At 37.6% G+C, this 18,036-nt stretch overlaps 1 protein-coding gene across 2 annotated transcripts in view; it reads left to right on the top strand.

Moving 5' to 3' along the window:
* luzp2 (leucine zipper protein 2) overlaps positions 1-18,036 on the top strand; it is a 163,528-nt gene that overhangs the window by 93,340 nt on the left and 52,152 nt on the right. For both annotated transcript variants that reach the window (XM_046032818.1, XM_046032819.1), the window contains exon 5: positions 9,133-9,195. In XM_046032818.1, the coding sequence (XP_045888774.1) occupies positions 9,133-9,195 (63 nt within the window). The remainder of the gene's footprint in view (positions 1-9,132; positions 9,196-18,036) is intronic.

An 18,036-nucleotide genomic window follows, 5' to 3' on the forward strand; every position in this document is an offset into this window, starting at 1 on the left:
ATTTGATTCATAATTCAGTGTTCATTGCTGTTATCTGTGCACAGGAGCATCAAACAGTACTGAAATACCCATTGCATTCTCAAGCATTTACATTCATGTTAAATGCATATTGAATGTAGCACCAGTCTTCATACAGCATGTATAAAATCAGTGTGGAGCATTTCAAATGCTCACAGGATACTACATGAAGCATAATGAATACTACACATTGTTGTCTTTATACTGTACATCTCCTTATTGGTCTAGAATCTAGAAACCTTTTCCTTTTATGATATTTGTCTTTGTGTGTTTTTGTTAAACTGTGCATTATCTTAGGGATAACCAGCCGTACATCTCAAGAGAAAATAGCTGTAGCTAAACCTTTAAATTTAAACAGGGAAACATAAAAGATTTATTAATTAACTGTGAAGTTAATTTTGAGCTTGAAGGAGAATACATTATAGAAGAAAATACAATCGACAAAAATCAATCAATTTCAAATTTCAAAAATCAAGTTTTGCTGACAGTTTAGCTACAAATATGCAACACATACCTACTCATATACCCCCTAATTGTATAGTCAGTGATGTTTATATTATGGCATTGTTCATAAAATGGAAAGGTACAGCCAAAATGTTATCTTGAAAAGACTGTCACGTGCTTCTTGATTCTTGAATTTGTGAAACTTGACATTTATTCAACATATTTGTTTACAAACTGCTTTGCATATTTAGTGATTAAATCAACTTTTAGTACATTTAAGTATGTTCTCACAGTGTTTGCTCAAAAACGGCTTGAACTTGATTTGATTCAAAATAACAGATTACAACACAGGTAAACTGTTTTTTTTTTTCAACATAAGTTAACAATAGAGTGAAAATTGCTTTAATGGCTCTCAATAGTGGTAGGCTTTATATAAGAAAGCTATTGTGCGGCAGAGCAGTGGAGGCCTCAGAGTGTGAGGAGGATGTGCTAACAGAGTGTTTCTCACTTCGCTCTCACTTGACAGAGAGGAGATGAAGTCCCTCCAGACAGCCTTGCAGAAGCAGCTGGATGAGGCAAATGAGAGAGCAGAGAAGCAGCAGGCCACGGTAAGACAGAGCTGACCTGACCATCAGCATCTGTGCTCCTCTAACCAGCCCTGTCACCTGTCATATAGGTCCCTCAGTGATCCACGCTCATTCCTCTCTCCCCTCCTTGCCTCATCACTTAAGAGAAACTCTCAGAAATAGCGAGAGAAAGCTTTGCGCCCCTCCCCCCCAGTAAAAATTTAATTAGATTGGACAAAGGCATTATAACCTAAGAATGTGTGCTTATCTAATCATCTATCATTCCATCTCTCTATCTACAGTATCTACCTTAACATCTATCCTGCCCAACAGACTGGCAAATTCATTTCAATTAATCACTTGCTCTATATAATCTCAGAAAATAGTGCAAAAATCCATTTCCCAGAAACCAAGGGAAATGATGAAATGATGAAGCCCAATATATTAAAATAGCTTATTTTGTTTGACAGTCCAAAAACAAATATATTACGTTTACTATAAGATAATGAAAAGCAGCAAACTGTTAAATTGAAGGGACTGGAACAAGTGAATGTTTGGGAATTTTACTCGATGACTAATATGACCAATGAGAAAGGATCATTTGATTATCGAAAGAGTTAATGGTCAGTTTTCTTTTGAACAACAAATCAACGAATCAACTAATGATTTCAGTTCCAGTCATTTCAAATATAATGGTTTGTAAAAGTAAAGCTTTTGTTTTACTTACAAATCTTAAAAAATTATGTATGCAGATGACACTCTGCTCATAATTGTAAGGACCTAACCAAGGTAATGTGTATGACTAGTTCAAAAGAAACACTGTGAGTTTGAATGTAGCCTTTTACCATTTAACTCAATGGAAATTAATTGCATTTAAATTAATGGAAAATATTAAGATGAGTGAAAAGCTGTGTGTCTCTATACAAGGCTTTGCACTGGAACAAATTAAATTACTACTAAGAATGCTTGACCAGCATTTTCATGGTCACAGCATATTGACAGTATTATGAAGAAAATAGGAATAGGTATTCAATGTCAACAGAACATGTTCCCTTTGCTCACTCAGTTAATATGATTCTAAATTCACAAAATTATCCATTAGTTACTATTTTCTAACATACAGTATATGGTCTTGCTCTAATTAAAAGGCACTTCTATCTCCAAATTGGCTCAAAATAAGCTAGCTAGACTGGCCCCTTTTCGTTGGTACCATATACACTAATTCAAGCAGATTAAGTTACCGAACAATATCAGACATTTAAGACACAAGTAATGTTCTCTATGTCTACTGAATAAACTGAACTGCACTAGCCTTTTACCCCAAACTGCTGTCTGAGCCCCAACCAAAGTATGCTGGAAAACAAACACAAACTCAATTTAAAATTCATTCTAGCTAGTCCAGACAGGTTTTGAGTTACTGAAAGCTGTGTTTATGCATGTGCTATATCATACTGAATTGTCCCACATTTGCATCCTCGTACTATTAAGCGAGACCAACTCTTGTTCTGCAACCAAACCCCTTATCAACAAATCAGCATGAAGCCTGTCTGACTGCATTGACAGCTACAGTAGGCCTGGGATACCTCTGAGATTTTCAATATAGCCTAATGAAAAGCATGTCCTGTAATAGTCCTGGCTTCTTATGCACAGTCACGAGGTTTAATGTGAACCGTGACATTACGATCAACATTAAATCATCTGCACTCTGTGAGATAAACAGTAGTATAGTAACATTTCAAGTGACATTCTTGCCATTTTTGGCAAATATTGGTTATATGGTTTGAGTATGACATTTATGTTCTGTTAAATGGTGTTTATCGCCCCCGTCGAGATTCAAGATTAAAACGAACGCCTCTGCGGCATGCAAATGCCACACACATTCAACAGAATAATGAAATGTTGTATCTGGTTTAGAATCCTTGTGTCCACATAAATTTTGGGCAAATAAGGCTTCCACTATCCAACATTAAGAAGCACCTTGCTTGCAAAAAGGCTGATATTTCCTTGCAGCTTGTGATCACAAAAAGCATACACAAAGCAGAAGAAATTATAAAGTGTTAAGTGTTGTTGAAAGTGATTAAATATGCAGATAGGGGATTTCAGCTTTCAGCTAATTTCTATCTCTGGCAGCTTTCTGTGTAAGGGAGTTTTTTTGGTCATGCACATCAGAATCTGTAATAAATATTGAATTGTATTCTGTAACTTATTAGTTTAATCATGCATAAAAAATGGATACTGCATGTGCAACATAATCCTAGGGTTACACCTCACATTTCTTTTCATTATTATCATTTCTTAATTTACAGGTATTATTACTATTGTCTTTATGTCTTTATTATTAACAGTCAAAACCCCAAAGATAATCAAATTCCAATGATGTAGAAAAGATATGAAAAACACAGCTGAAACCAGTGGTCCACCACTTTGATCCATACTGAAATATCTATTGGTGTGAAATTTAGACATGCATTCCTTCTCAGGATTAATTGTCTTTTCATCTAGCGCCACTAGATAAAAATTTTTATTTGTCCAATATTTGGTTTAGGATTTCCATTATAAATAACTCACTCACCAGTAAACACTTTCCTAATGAGTTTATGATCTCAGTTGTTAGTTTCAAGTCAGCATGTTCATTTAGTAAATTATTGTCCCATATAGAGGAAAATAGACGATAAAGCAGGGTATGCTTTAGGGCATACTAAAGCATACCCAGCTTTAGTATGCCTTGTGACTGACAAGTTGCTAACATGGCAACCTTTCAAATAGGGCAATGTCTTGTCCAAATATGGTCACCTTCTTGAACCTTGTTTAGTGGCGGCCAAACTGCCAGACTCAAGGCTTCAAAACAGCAGTCTACAAACCAATGAGTGGATCCTTAGCTGTACTTTGTTATTAGTGCTAATTTGCAAATGTTAGCAGGATAATATGTTAAATTAACACGGTGGACATCATGAACATTACCTGCTAAACATTAGTATGTTAGCTTTGGTTCTGTAAGATGGATGTCTTAAAGAGGTCATATTATGCCTTTTGGCTTTTTCCCTCTCCTTTATTGAGTTATATATCTTTTTTGTGCATGTAATAGGTTTGCAAAGTGAAAAAGCCCAAAGTCCAGCCCAAAGGGAGTTCCCATGTCCCACAAAAAACACTGCTCTGAACTTCCTGAAAACAGCTTGTTTGTAGTCCAGCCTTTTCCCCTTGATCCCTGTGACGACACAGCAAAATGTGCATCATAATGCTCGCCTAGCGGCTAGTCCGACACGTCCTCAAAAGCACCAGTGGAAAAGCACACTGAGCTGCAGCAAAAAATAAAAAGACGTCCTCCTGCTGCCTCTCCTCTCCCTTCAAAACATTAGCTACCCTCCTTGCAGTCAATGGACATAAAGTTGTTAGTGTGATGTTAAGACAGTGCTCAGTTATAACTTCATGGATGAAAGATACAATTGTTACAGATTAATAACTCATCACTCAGAAACTCATGCTCCAGTCCATGTTGCTAAGCTGGTAAGGGGATATACAGCTGAACCGAAGCCGTGTTTACCGCCTTCTCACAACCCGTCCTACTCTGCTTTTGATTGGCTAGTAGTCCTTAACTAGGAACTGCGCATGTGCAACTCCCAACAAAGATCTTATATATGAAGCGTTCAACACACAGGTTGAAAAGAGAAGCTGCAGCAATGTGCAATATGACAAAAAATATGGTGTTTTTTGAAAATGAAACCATGTACACCAATTCTGGTACAACCCCTAAATAAGATTTTGAACCTGAAAATGAGCATAATATGACCACTTTATATGATAAATGGAATTATTAAAATCATTTAAACGACTGATGATCGTTCCACCACATGATTCATATTTTAAGCAAAATTAAAATTATCTCTGCATGCATATTTTATTTAGTCCAGTTCAATAGTCCAACTGCATTAGTCCAACACCTATGTGCTTTATTTATTTACATTTCAAAACCCATAGAGAGCTAGAGCTAGCTGATTTTGTAGCTTAAAAATACATTAAAACAATAGTTGCATTCAGCACACTGAACTAATAATCTATAGAAGATGTTATTGTGTTGCCTGGGGATGTAGAGGTGACTAAAAGTCCAAACATGAACCTTGATGTTATCATGCTGTGCTTGGGGATGTGAGTCAACTGACGAGGCTTAGTTTACAGTTCCCCAGGGTGTATACCTGGTATGAGGTCACCAGCCCCATGAATCTTTACCTCTTTGTCCTCCGGACTATCTTGATGACCTCTCTCAAGGACACACAATGCTTAAAAACTGCCTTTTCAGAATGAAAAACCAACAGAAAGATGAAAACATGACCTGTCTATCTTTCCCACACACACAGAATTCTTCTTTCTATCAGAATTCTTTTAAATATACGATAGCCCATGGCAGCAGTTTGTCTTCTGCAGTTGGTGTTTGAACCTCTGCCTGGCTGCTAAACACAAGCCACAGGCCTTCACCAGCAAGACATGCTGAGCTACCGATAAAAGGATTCTGATAAACAAAGATATCACTCTGACATGATAAGCATACGGGCTATTAAATCAGGCACACTGTGGAAAATAGGCAGCCGCTCACTGCAGGAAGAAATGCCTCAGTGTATCTGTATCATATGTAATACAATCGGAGAGTTTCAGATAGAACATTTCTGGACACTTGTTATGCTAAACCTACTTTGTAAGACACGAGAGAAATATAATATTTGACAGAGGTTTTCATCAGCGTTAAAAAGTCTTTAAGGCTTGATGGGTGGCCAGCTGAAAAATGAAAAACTGTGTTTCGGGGGGGGGGGGGGGGGGGGGGGGGGGGGCTCGGAGCCACTGTAACTTTAGAAAAAACAGTGTTCATTTATGATAGGAGCCTCAATATATTTCCCAAATGTAAACTTACCAACACAGCTCATACTGGTTAAAATTAAAGTTTTTGCTACTTGCACTGGCATAATAACAAGAATTCAGTATACATAACTGCTGACATAATTATAAAACTAAATGCTGCACTAGGATATTTTTTTCCTTCTGTTAAATATATATATACTATTCTCGAGGGCAGTGACAGTGACTGAACATGACCTTTGATGTTATCACACCCTGCTTGGGGATGTGAGTCAACTGGTGTGGTCTAGTTCACAGCCCTCCAGAGTGCCTTGCTAGAAAGTAAAATAAAATGTGACTTTGAATTTGACCACAAAAAAGGGGAAATATTTTATTTGCTTCTGTACAACATTTCCTTGTGGAAATACTTTGAAATATAAAATATAAATCAAGATTAGTAATATTGGTTAAAGGATAAGTCTGGTAATATTCTATTTTTCTTATTGTCAACAAATCCCATGTAACAATGAACTGATACAATTAACAAAATGTATCAAAAGCCAGATGTAAAGTCCATACCACCAACAGGGCTCCAGACTAGGGATGGTATCGCTACTCGATACCTTTATGGTATCGACCGAAACAGCGCAGTATCGAGTAGAAACATCTCCAGTCAAACCAGTACTTCATTCTATACTTTTTGTAACCAGATCGTGGCAAAAATGACTATTTGTATTGTTTTGCTAGCAGCCAAACACACAAGCAAAACACTGAAAGAAAGAAAAGAGCATGTCTTTTTTTCCCCTTATGTGCCTGCTATGGAGGACCGATCCTGACACATTCAGAAATAAATACAGAAATAAATAAATGCTCAATAAATAAATAAGCATCCGATTAAATACACAAAAAATAAAGTAAATAAATAAATGTAGGTAGTAATTAAATTATACAAGGAGACATAAATGTATATGTCTATTTTAATTACCTTATTTATTTATTGTCCGTTATAATCTTCAACTTCATTTATTAATTACTTCTTTTTTAAATGTATTTATTTATGTGTGTGTTTTAATATTTTTTTATTCTTGCGTTGCATTTTATACGCTATTTATTTTCACCCATGGTATTTATTTCTGCCTGTCCTTTTTATATTTCTGTATGCATTTCTGCCTCATTATGCAAATGAGGAGGGGCTGTGTCTCAAGGGGTGAACTTCTCTCTTATTGGTGGACCAGTCAGACAGGAGAGCTCTAGGCCTTCTCTCCCTGCACACATCAACGAGCTGCTCCTCACACAGTCAGATGGCTTCCTTCGGTGCGCTGAGGTGTTTAGCAACTCTGTTTGAAGACAATACTACCAGCCATGTCTTCCTTCTCTTTTCATGTGGACGCCCTCCTCAATCTTCAAATGATTATATTTGCATTCAAGCATCAATCATATCAATAGTGTCACACACACGTTAACTGAACTTGAATATAAGCTACAACAATGAAAGTAAGTAGGCCTATAATGCAAAAGTCCAAAAAACACTCCTATAGGCTACAATTAATTACTATGGTCACTCACTGGTGTCCAGAAAGAATCAGAAAAATAAACATCTATCTTTCAATAATTTCTAGAAGATATATTTTTAATGGGGAGCACTGTGAGACCCCACAGATCCAAACAAGTACGCAAGCAGAGCGTCACTTCCCTTCTGAGAAGGCCACACAGATGCTAAAACATAACACCGACTTATTAACAGTGGCCAACATTTATTTGGCAGAGAAACAGAGAGGGAGAGACACGAACACGATGGATCCGTGGATTCTCCTTCTCGCTATATAATAAAAATTAAAAAAGCTTGCTATATTATCGCTGCCACTGACTAAAGTGCTATTTATACTTATGTGTCAAATCGACAAGGTGACGGCGTAGGCTACGGGGCTATGCAGAGGCTACGCAGAGGCTACACCGTTGCCTGATGTGCACCTCCTCAAAAATGTAACTACACGTCGAGTTGACGCAGACCGTAAGCTCTGTGATTGGTCGGCTGGGTAGCCTCGCAATGCCTCCGAGCCAACCAGAAGTACCCCGTGCTTTGAAGTAACATTTACTAGCGGCCAAAACGGCAGCTGTAACACAGTGAATCAATATATTTGACCGTCGCAACCCGAGCGAAATGACTCATTTCGCTTTCAGAATGTGATCCATTCGGTTGGTAACATTTGAAAAGGCTACACCAGCCGCACGTATACAGTTATACCCCCATTTACGTTAGCGGAGCGCTAAACCGGAAGTTAGCCTGCTTGGCCGGCAAAAGTCAACACAGTGGACGCTGTAGCGCTACTGCCGATTAGCGTTTGGGGGTGTAATTGCAGAATGACGGACACACCTACGCACAAGTATAAATGCATGGCTACATGCGTAGCCTATGGCGGAGGTACGCACGTAGACCCTACGCAGGAGTTAAATGGGCCTTAAATTGACAATTAATGGCAGACTAAAATGGCCCTCAGGCCACCGGGAAGTCTTACAGTGAAGACTTGCTCCTTCCTCGTTTTTCAACCATGTTTTCAACATGAAAAAAAAGTTATTAGTTATTTTCAAGTCACACACATGTACAGGTAGTTGTAAAAATACCCGCACTGTCACCAAAATTTTGAGCATTTGGTCGCAGTCTGGAGCCCTGACCAGATTCATTGTTGTCCAAACACAACATTGAGCCACACTGTTACAGTGGGTGACATGTTCCTTCATTATGATGAAAACAAGCACTGTAGTTTGTTTTGAGCCAATCCCTCATACACCATCCTGCTTCTGTAAATAGCTAAGACACCACCTAATGTGTATTAATCAGTGGATGAAATGAGCCCTTAAAAATACACAGTTTACCCCTGTTTGAGTAATATTTGCTAGAAACTACAGTGCCCACTCGTTTTTTAAGATTTTTTGTCTTCAGTAGTAATAAATGGGCTTGGGGTAAGTGCCACAGATGCTGGGGAAGTCGGGACAGTATTGCAACATGGACTAAGGCATTGTTGGTTTTGGTATTTTAATAAGATTTGTTGATAATAACAAAAAATAGAATGTTTTGCACTTTATAATACTGGGGGATAGTAAATCAGAGACTGACATAGCTTTCTGTTATTAACTATAATTGCCTTCTTCAATGCACTTAATTTCACGTATGCTGCTTAAATGGGCAAACTCAACATCTATTGCTCATTCATTAAATATGTTCACTGAATGGAAAGAACACAGCATTCAGTACGATCATCTTTCTTTGTTCTGTCTTCAGATCAAATTTCTTAAAGTGGAGATGGAGAAAAAAACCAAAATCATCAAGGATTTACAGCAAGAGGTGAGTCACCAAAGTTTCACTTAAGGCTGGTTTGGATCTCATTACACTAAAAACGACAACAATCCTGCATTCAACATCATTAAACTCTTTATGCCTTCGTGAGATGTATATGTAACCATAAAGGAAGAATTTGCTCTAATTTACTGATCAGGAACCCACTTCTCCTGCCTTGTCTGCTTCCATATCATTTAATGATTTTCTGTGTTTGCCAAATGCCTTCTGACAATCTCCAGAGACTGGGGAGAGAGCTTGTTGCTTTTAATCAAAGGTGGACATACGCTGGCATGAATATATCTATTTTACCCAGTACTTTGTAAACACTGGAGTGTGTCTTTGATCATAATTGTGATCATGATTGTCGTGGCTTGTGTCGGTCTCTCTTCTTCTGCACTGGATTTCTATCTGCATGATTGCCGTCAGTGCAAATAGTTATTCTAAAAAGAAGTTTTTCCTCTTTGATTCTGAGTGGCTGACACCAAAATCTGACATTTACTGCTGATGCCTTTGACATTTGGGGTTCTGCTGGCAAATACTATTGTAGCTGTACTGAAAATATGTGACACCATATTATCTACTGTTTGGCTTGTTATCTGTAGGAAAATAAAAATAAATAAAATACACCAACAAAAAACATCAAAACAACAAAGGCCCATTAAATCCAACATAGCTGCATCTGCAACAGGTGCCTTTTATAGAAGTTTTGGTGCTATAAGTTGAATGTAGCTATGTAACAACACATGGAACACATGACATCTTATGTATTACACAAATATGCATGGCAATTATTAAGATTTTCTGTTTATAATTGAAATATAAAATAGGTTATAAAGGCTCTTAATGCCCTGGTCACGGTACTCTAGATGTCCTTTTTTGTTTGTGTTGTAAACTGCAGGTAACGCTATTTAATTACATCACAAGATCATGTGAAATGATGATGGAGAGAGAAAATTGCAATGCCATGTTTATCACTGCTGCAATGAGAAAACTGATTTTTGCCAGATGTTCAAATTAATTTGGGACCAATTTTGACTAAACTCTGCTTTGGTAACATGATCAAGTGCTTCAAATTAAGGACCGAACAATGACATAATGACACCAATTTACTGTGATCAAACTGTTTAGAGAAGTACCTGCCATAATTCAGGTTCCTGTGGATGTATCAGACATGTATGTAAATGTCACAGTAAAAAGATAAGAAAAGGAAAGGATAAGATGAAGCTGCGTGCGGCTATTATTTACTACTACAACTATTTATTACTATGTAGCTGAGCCATCATAATCACAGTCTCTTCTCTTGTGAATTTACATGATTGTAGTCTCATATCATTGCATCACTGGGTGTCATTGTAGAAGTCCACTTAAGAAACGTAGATAAGCCTTGAAACATTGTTTATTATTCATTAAAAAAGTTATGTCTCAGGTAGTAGTTACATTTTAATGAATGTCTGTGAATGCTATGTTTTTGATTTGTTCTTGCATGCTTAACTCTGTACGAGGTAATCAACAGGAAATGTAGAGACACTTCCATAATCAATCAAGTGATTTTCACAGTAGGGGGTTGAACATGTTGGCAATACTGTGAGGCACATTGGTTCACTAAATGAGTAAATGTGGGTCATTTACTCATTTAGTGAACCAATGTGCATGAGTCCATGATTTGACTTTTTAATGAACATGTAGGGATTTGTTTACGCTTATACAACATCATGATTACCGATACACTGACAAGGAGGCATGAAAATGATCTTTGCTCTAATGTTTGTCACACTCATTTCAAGCCAATCTTCGATGTACACACTAATCTTGCCAAAAAAAGTTCTGGCAAATAGTGCTGCTGTTTTACCTGAATTAGAGTTAACAGAACTGTAATTGAAGAGAAAAACAAAAACAGTAGCTTTTTAGTAGAATAGCTTTTGTGTACCAAGTGAAGTAGGCTCTGCAGGCAGGAGTACAAATGGAAAGCACCTTTTACAGGCCCATTGCTCCTCTATCATACGAGTACTTCATTGTTGACATTTTGAGGTCCTCTCTAGGTTTGAGGGCCTTTATAATCACATACAAAAGGGGTCATTTGTGGTCAGAAGAAGTCTGGGAACTTATCTGACATCTGTGACAGTCTGACATTTAGGTTGTGGCTACATGTAGGGAATCATGAGACTTCCCTGCATCTATTTCATGTATGTAGAAACCCAAAGGTCAAAAGTGTTTAAGCATTTTCATTTTACTACCACTCTCCTCAGTCTTACAGTGTGCCCGCTCCAATGTATCTTAGAAAGAGAGTCACATAATGACATTATATATGATTAAACACCACCATCAACTACTTTACTACAACCCAAAACATGTTCTTCTGGTGGTAGATGTAACTAGAACTTGATACCATGAGCTGACTTACTGAGTTTACATTTTCCATAATATAACAATAATTTGTCATTTGCATAATTTATAAGTCAAATCAAAATATTATACAATGTTTCAAAGCAAAATAAACAATACTGTTTCAACAGTATCTTGTAGACTGTATGATTTATGTTCCCTGTCATGTTCCAATTCAAAATACAGTGCACTCCTTGCACCACCTCAAAGAAAAAGTATAATTTCCTCTTTTGAGAAGAGAGGTGTGAATAATTTGTCCACCCCATTTTTACCTTTAAAGACTGACTAAATATTTAAAAAATCTCTCAGTATAACATAACTTTCTTGAAGGTAGGGTGTGTTGCAGGGGTGTTGTATTAGGCTGCATTCATTAATTTTGTCTAATAAACTGGTACGCTTAAACTTATGTCTATATGTGTTGTTGTTCCAATAGAATGCCAGAATTGTGACTGTGTGGCATCATAGAGCAGAAATTAACATCTGTACAGCTAAACGTATACTTTGTTTACACCAGCATTAGTTTTTAAAATGTGTTTTTATGTTGTACATCAGCTTTACGGCCGCAATTTACTGTGTAGTCCTTATCAGTGATTTGCTTTCAGGGCTTATTATAAGTATATTGAGGGAGAATGATTTACAGACCGACTTGGATACTGCTGGGATTCATCAGGTTCTCAAAGAGCATTGTAATGGACAGATTTGCACACACTGAGCTCCTTGCTGCTGGAACTGATGTTTTTTAGTCTAAAATGGCTTCCCGTCATTGTCTTCTTCCTTTCATGTCTTCCTGATGTAATTTCACTAGCTAAATGGCAGCATCGGGGCATTTACAGGATCTCTCTGTGATACTCTTACTGGGAAAAAAAGTGAAAAGAAACTGAAGTAGGCAGAAAATAGAAACCACATCATTATGTGTATATGAACAGGATAAAGACAAATCAGAGGAAACCACTAAACTTAATAAAAGGCTTAATATTATAGTCTAGCAAGGTAAGCAGTTCTTTTTCTATTTTATTAGAATTACCACTGATTGATGCAAAAAAGTTACTCTTTCATGATCTCAGAAAGTGATAAAAGGCACACATTCAAAAGATGTAATGGGTAAATTTAAAAACAGATGTATACAGTAAAATCAGTTTTACTGTTATTTAAAGTGCTTCAAACAGTAAAAAAGTAAAGCACAGCAGCACAGATAAAATGAAATAAGAAATCGCATATTCCTAAGGTAGTGTGTACTGTATGCATAAGACATTAAATCCAATGTTGGCTTCAGTCTGTGAGTTTTCTTAATATTTTGTCAGCAAATGCCAGCAATTTTTGGCATATGAAAAATACTATACCACAATAAGCTGCATGACATTATTGCCTTGAAGAATAAATGGCTCCCTCGCTCCTCCACCAGTATATATAACAACTCAATGGCCACTGCAAAGAGGCTCTCAATGCCATCATGACATCAAAGCTAATTTCACACAAATGGTCACTGACATGCCTTAAGAGCAAAAATGTTCTGGCAAAAATTAAGGTTTAAGTGATATGGGGTGAGATGGGTGATGGCATGCAATGTCACTTTTTGCACTTAACAGACAGGTGATGTAGAGTCTGATCGATTGCACTCACATATCAAAGACAGCAGCCCCGACTTGTTACGCAAGAGCGATGATGGACTTGACATCCACCGAGAGTCACAGTGTTTATTGTATATGAAAAAGGTCTAGTAAGGTGGCAAGGGTATATTAAAGTGCAGTAAATGTTATGGCAGTACACAATCATCTATATTTGTCTTTTACTGACAATGTGGTGCATGCATCACTCAAATTCCATGTGTGATGGTGTGATAAGGTAAAAAAAGAAAAAATGAGAACCAAACCTCATCATCATTGGACTCTATGCTTGGATAGCTTCTGACCCCTTAAAACAAAGCAATGACCATCTACCACCCTTGCATTGGTCTACAAATTGTGAAGTGTTAGAAGAACATTCCCAGATTAATTTATTTTAAGATTTTTTAGAGGCATGAGAATTTAAAATTATCCAGTAGTTCACAAAAAAAATTCAAGATTTAAGCAAAAAAACAAGATAGCTCAGTGGTTAATGCCACTGACTTTGGTACAGGTGATTGTGGGTTCGATTCCCGGGCAGGGGGGGTGTCCAGGTATACCAGCCTACCTCAGACATGAGTGAAATCGCCCGGGTCAACAAGGTCCTCAGGTGCTAGGGAACCAGGGCAACCTGATTACAAATGGGCTACTGGAACATGCAGAAAATATGAATCTGTTGCAATGCTACTATATCAATCCAGCAATCCAGTTGAGAGAGGTTATATGCAGAGACTATAGGATATATGGATGCTTCGAAACCCTTCCATCATCAACACTGACAAAGAAACAACTCCTAGCTCAGTGTTCTAACATTCGCAAATAGCAACTGCTATCCCCACGGACAGGTCAGCGGGGAGATGTCATCATCATCCCCACACTTATTGGATCCTAAGCCCCAATAACAACAAGCCCTTACAGCACAGCCCTCACTCAACATAACGTAGGGCGACTGACCTACGATTGAAGATCATAACCAAGCTGGACCCCCAAGTACAACAACCAAGATGGCAATATGCAAAAATTGTATAAAGCGGGCATCTCACACATAAGCTTAAGGATATCTTTTGCGTCAAATAACTATGCTTTGACACCCTTTCTGAAAGCGTCGGTATTTCACGCCCTGAATGGTCTGGTGACATTCTTCATCAGCAGAATGTTTTAAAAAATCACACAAAAGACACAGCACACATTTAGGATTTTTTCATCTGCTATTCCAATTTTACAGAAGCAGGTGAGCCATGTGTGGAGGAGGGTTTTTGTTAATGATGAAACCTATCGAAAAAATTAAGACTAACGTGGTACCGAATGACAGCGGCACAGGTGTGTTGAATGTTGCTTTACCTGGTCCGTGCTTTTAAATATCCACTGTGTCCGTGTCTTCTAACGTAATATGGGATAACGTAAATCCAATGTTGCCTTCAGTCTGTGACTTTTCTTAATATTTTGGCAGTGTTACTCTGCAAAATGTTGAAATGCATCGTCAAATATACTTTGGCGTCAGTTGATGTATCTGGGCGTTCTGCCCAAGTAAAGTCTATGTGGGGAAACATGACTTATTTTGTCCTTACAAGTATTACAAATTGCGAGCTTTGTGTCTCCACAGTGACATCTTATTTTAATGCATGTATGTTGATGGGTGTGACAATTGTCTGTAACTGTTGTGCCGCTGTGTGACGTGAACCATTGTGCTACACAGCATTGCATTACAGAATGGGATATGTGAGAATGATCGGCCTCAGTCACCGGACATCTCCGATCAAACTGAAAACCGACTCATTAGGGTCACCGGCCGATCAATCAGTGCATCTCCAGTTTTAACTATTAAATTGTTGTTGCTACCTCATAACATGTGTGAACTAAGAGAGGCCCACATGTGAAAACAATAGCCTAAACAATGAAAACCCCACCAGGCTTTGCGATGCTCACCTGAGTGCAAGATTTCGTTTGAATCCAAATGCTGGTTTCTCACTGGATGAGACCCGCAGGAACTCCAGGGAATTCCTGTGGCGTGGGCATGATGTCAACAAGATTATAAGATTCAGTGCACCGCGCTAGACACCGCCTTTCCACTGCAAGTTGCTACGAGGATCAGCCACACACACTTGCTTGCTGCCTTTATGCTTTGTTGTTGTAATAGGACAATGGATATCTATTGATTGTAGTATTATTGATTGTCGATCAGTGTTGCTAAAGTTAAATAAATTATATTTTACTTTTAAAGAACAGTTGAATGTGATTATGTGTGTGTTGTGATAACAGCTGGTTCAGATTCAACCCATCACTGTTCTCCTTGTAAATGTAAAATAGTTAGGCTGTTAAATATTGATATTTTTAAGTGAATACCACTTTCTGAGACTGCATCCATGGTTTGGTTAGTAGTTCCTTCCAGGGTGGTATCCAGTTATTATTAACTCCTTTTAATAATTTTACTAATATCAGTAAATAACTTTTATATTTCCTAATAACCAAACCTGCCCGAGATATGAGAACAATGTGTTCAAAAATGTTCCTGGTTAGCTGGAATTAAATGCAGATGCCGATGCACCCTGCTAGTTCAGTGTCAGACCTGTTTCTAACGGTTTCACTTTCACATAATCCTTTTGTATTTCTCACTTTTCATGCAGTGGGCATGTACAGTACTTTCATTTTATGACATCATGCTCATTTCACACAATATCCAGCACCAAAACAGCTCTGATCTCAGCACTCTCCACACACAGAATTTATTCTCCCTCCTCTGAGATCGGGAGGAGACTCTGAAAGCTTGTCAGAGTATTCTTGTTTTTGCCTTAGAAAACACACACATTGGACAGCTTAGTATTTAATCCAGTGTGGTTCGGGATGAACCGGTGGGTTAACAGAACTCATTTCTTCTTCATAAATGCATTCTATTTATTATTTATGGTTTATTTTTATTAGGGACCGATGCATCTAACATAGATAAACTGAAAACAGCAATCCAGTGTGTGTACCATAGTGTTTTTAGCAGTTGCTAATTTGCAACACCTGTCCCCAGAAGGGCTTTTAAAGAAATAAAACATTAAAACATTAAAACAGCTGTGAAAGAAAAAGGAATATACAATACGATACATTACAGTATAACACAAGATGAGGTAAAATGAGTAAATCAAAATGCAATGAAAAATATGTAATGCTAACTACAGTAGAATAGATGTGAGTACACGTTTGTTGCTGAACTAACGGTGACTTGGCCTCTCTTTTAAAAGTGGTGAAGTTTGCAGCAGTTTTCAAGTGTTTAGGTAGCAAGTTCCAAGACTTTGCTCCTTTCACAGAAAAGGCCGTCTGAGCAAAAGTGATTTTGCAAATGAAACTTTACAATCGCCACTTGAAGCTGCTCTGGTGGATCTGCTGCTACTCTGTAGTCTCTTAATGTACTTACAGAGAGGCTAAGGAGCAAGTCCATTTAAACATTTAAATACATGCTTTACATAATGAAAATCAATAAAGTTTGCAAAACTTAAAATCTTGTATTCGCTTAAACTGCGACAGTGATGGTACCTAACTTGCTTTTTGTCCAGAGTTTTCAAGGCTTGAGTGGTTAGCCTTACAGATCTGAAAGATCTGCTAATACTGGTCTAGCTGTTTATTTATATATTATGTATATTTACTGTTGAGAAAAGTAAAGACGAGGGCAAAATGGTTTTATTGGAATCATGGAATCATTATTTATTGTGTGCTACATCAAATAAGCGAGTCTTTAGGCTAAAATACTGAGTCAGTGTCTGCTTCCCTGACATTGACAGAAAGCTTGTTCCAAATAGAGAAGCACTGCAGTTGTCTCCTGCAAAATCAATTCAGGTTGAAACAAAAGCATAGGTACATGTTTTATTAATTGAGGTAAATGCCTAGCTCTAGATATTTCTGATTTGAATAGTGGTCTTATTTTGATATAAGTGATCAGTGGATCAAAAATGGCACCACTGAAGCCAAATTGTTTTGGGTTAAGTGTACAATCTGAGAATCTGATGAGGGATTTCTTTGGTACTTACTGCAAAACAGGCAGTTGGGATTTGATTTGGGTTTGTCTCTGTACAAAGAGAAAGTAGATGTCATTCACTGATTAATTTATTTAGTTGTGCTGTTATTATGTTGAATTATTTAAAAGCTCCCACCTATAAACACAATATGATTTTTTTCTCTGGTAAAATTAAGTTTTGGAAGTTGTTCTTTATATTTTCAGGATGATGATTTCTTATAGCCAAGACAGTAGAATGATAAGGTATTAAGTAGAGGCCAGGTTTCAGGAGAAGTTTTGCAGTGAAAGTCGATGGAATTTAGATGCAATGAGCGGTATGGAAAATACCTGCAGTGGATTTGTTTTGTGATCTGGGTTAGGCTGCAAACTGTGTCTCTATAGCAGAGGCTGCTGTGCTGTTTGTTGATTCATTATCAGCAGGGCTGCTTATGCAAGAGATGACGTCAGGGTGAGTAACATTGTGAACCGTTCACCATTCATGTTGTGTTATTGTTGTTGTTTTGTTTTGTTTTTAGAACTGATAACCCAGAGCTAGGGCATTGGCAAATATAGTAAGGTCTTATTAAATTAATGAACTAAACAAGGTCTTCTTTAGACAGTGAGTTTGTACATAAACGCAGTCAGCAAATCTATCAGAAAGAAAAAAAGCTATTTAGAGATTATTCAAATCATGAAGTACAGTAATCCTGCCATAGCTTGTCTGTAATGAAATCTGGAGTGAAAAACCTGACAGCAGAATGTGTTGGTTCGTTGTCTCATACTAACAGGAAGGCGTGTTCTTTCTGGGAGCCAGTGGGTGGCTTGTATTAAATCTGCATTTCCTCCCAACACAGCCAAGGCACTGTAATATGCAAAAAGACAAATTTC

The sequence above is a fragment of the Micropterus dolomieu genome, linkage group LG20, assembly GCF_021292245.1.
Source record: "Micropterus dolomieu isolate WLL.071019.BEF.003 ecotype Adirondacks linkage group LG20, ASM2129224v1, whole genome shotgun sequence".
Taxonomy (NCBI): Eukaryota; Metazoa; Chordata; class Actinopteri; order Centrarchiformes; family Centrarchidae; genus Micropterus; species Micropterus dolomieu.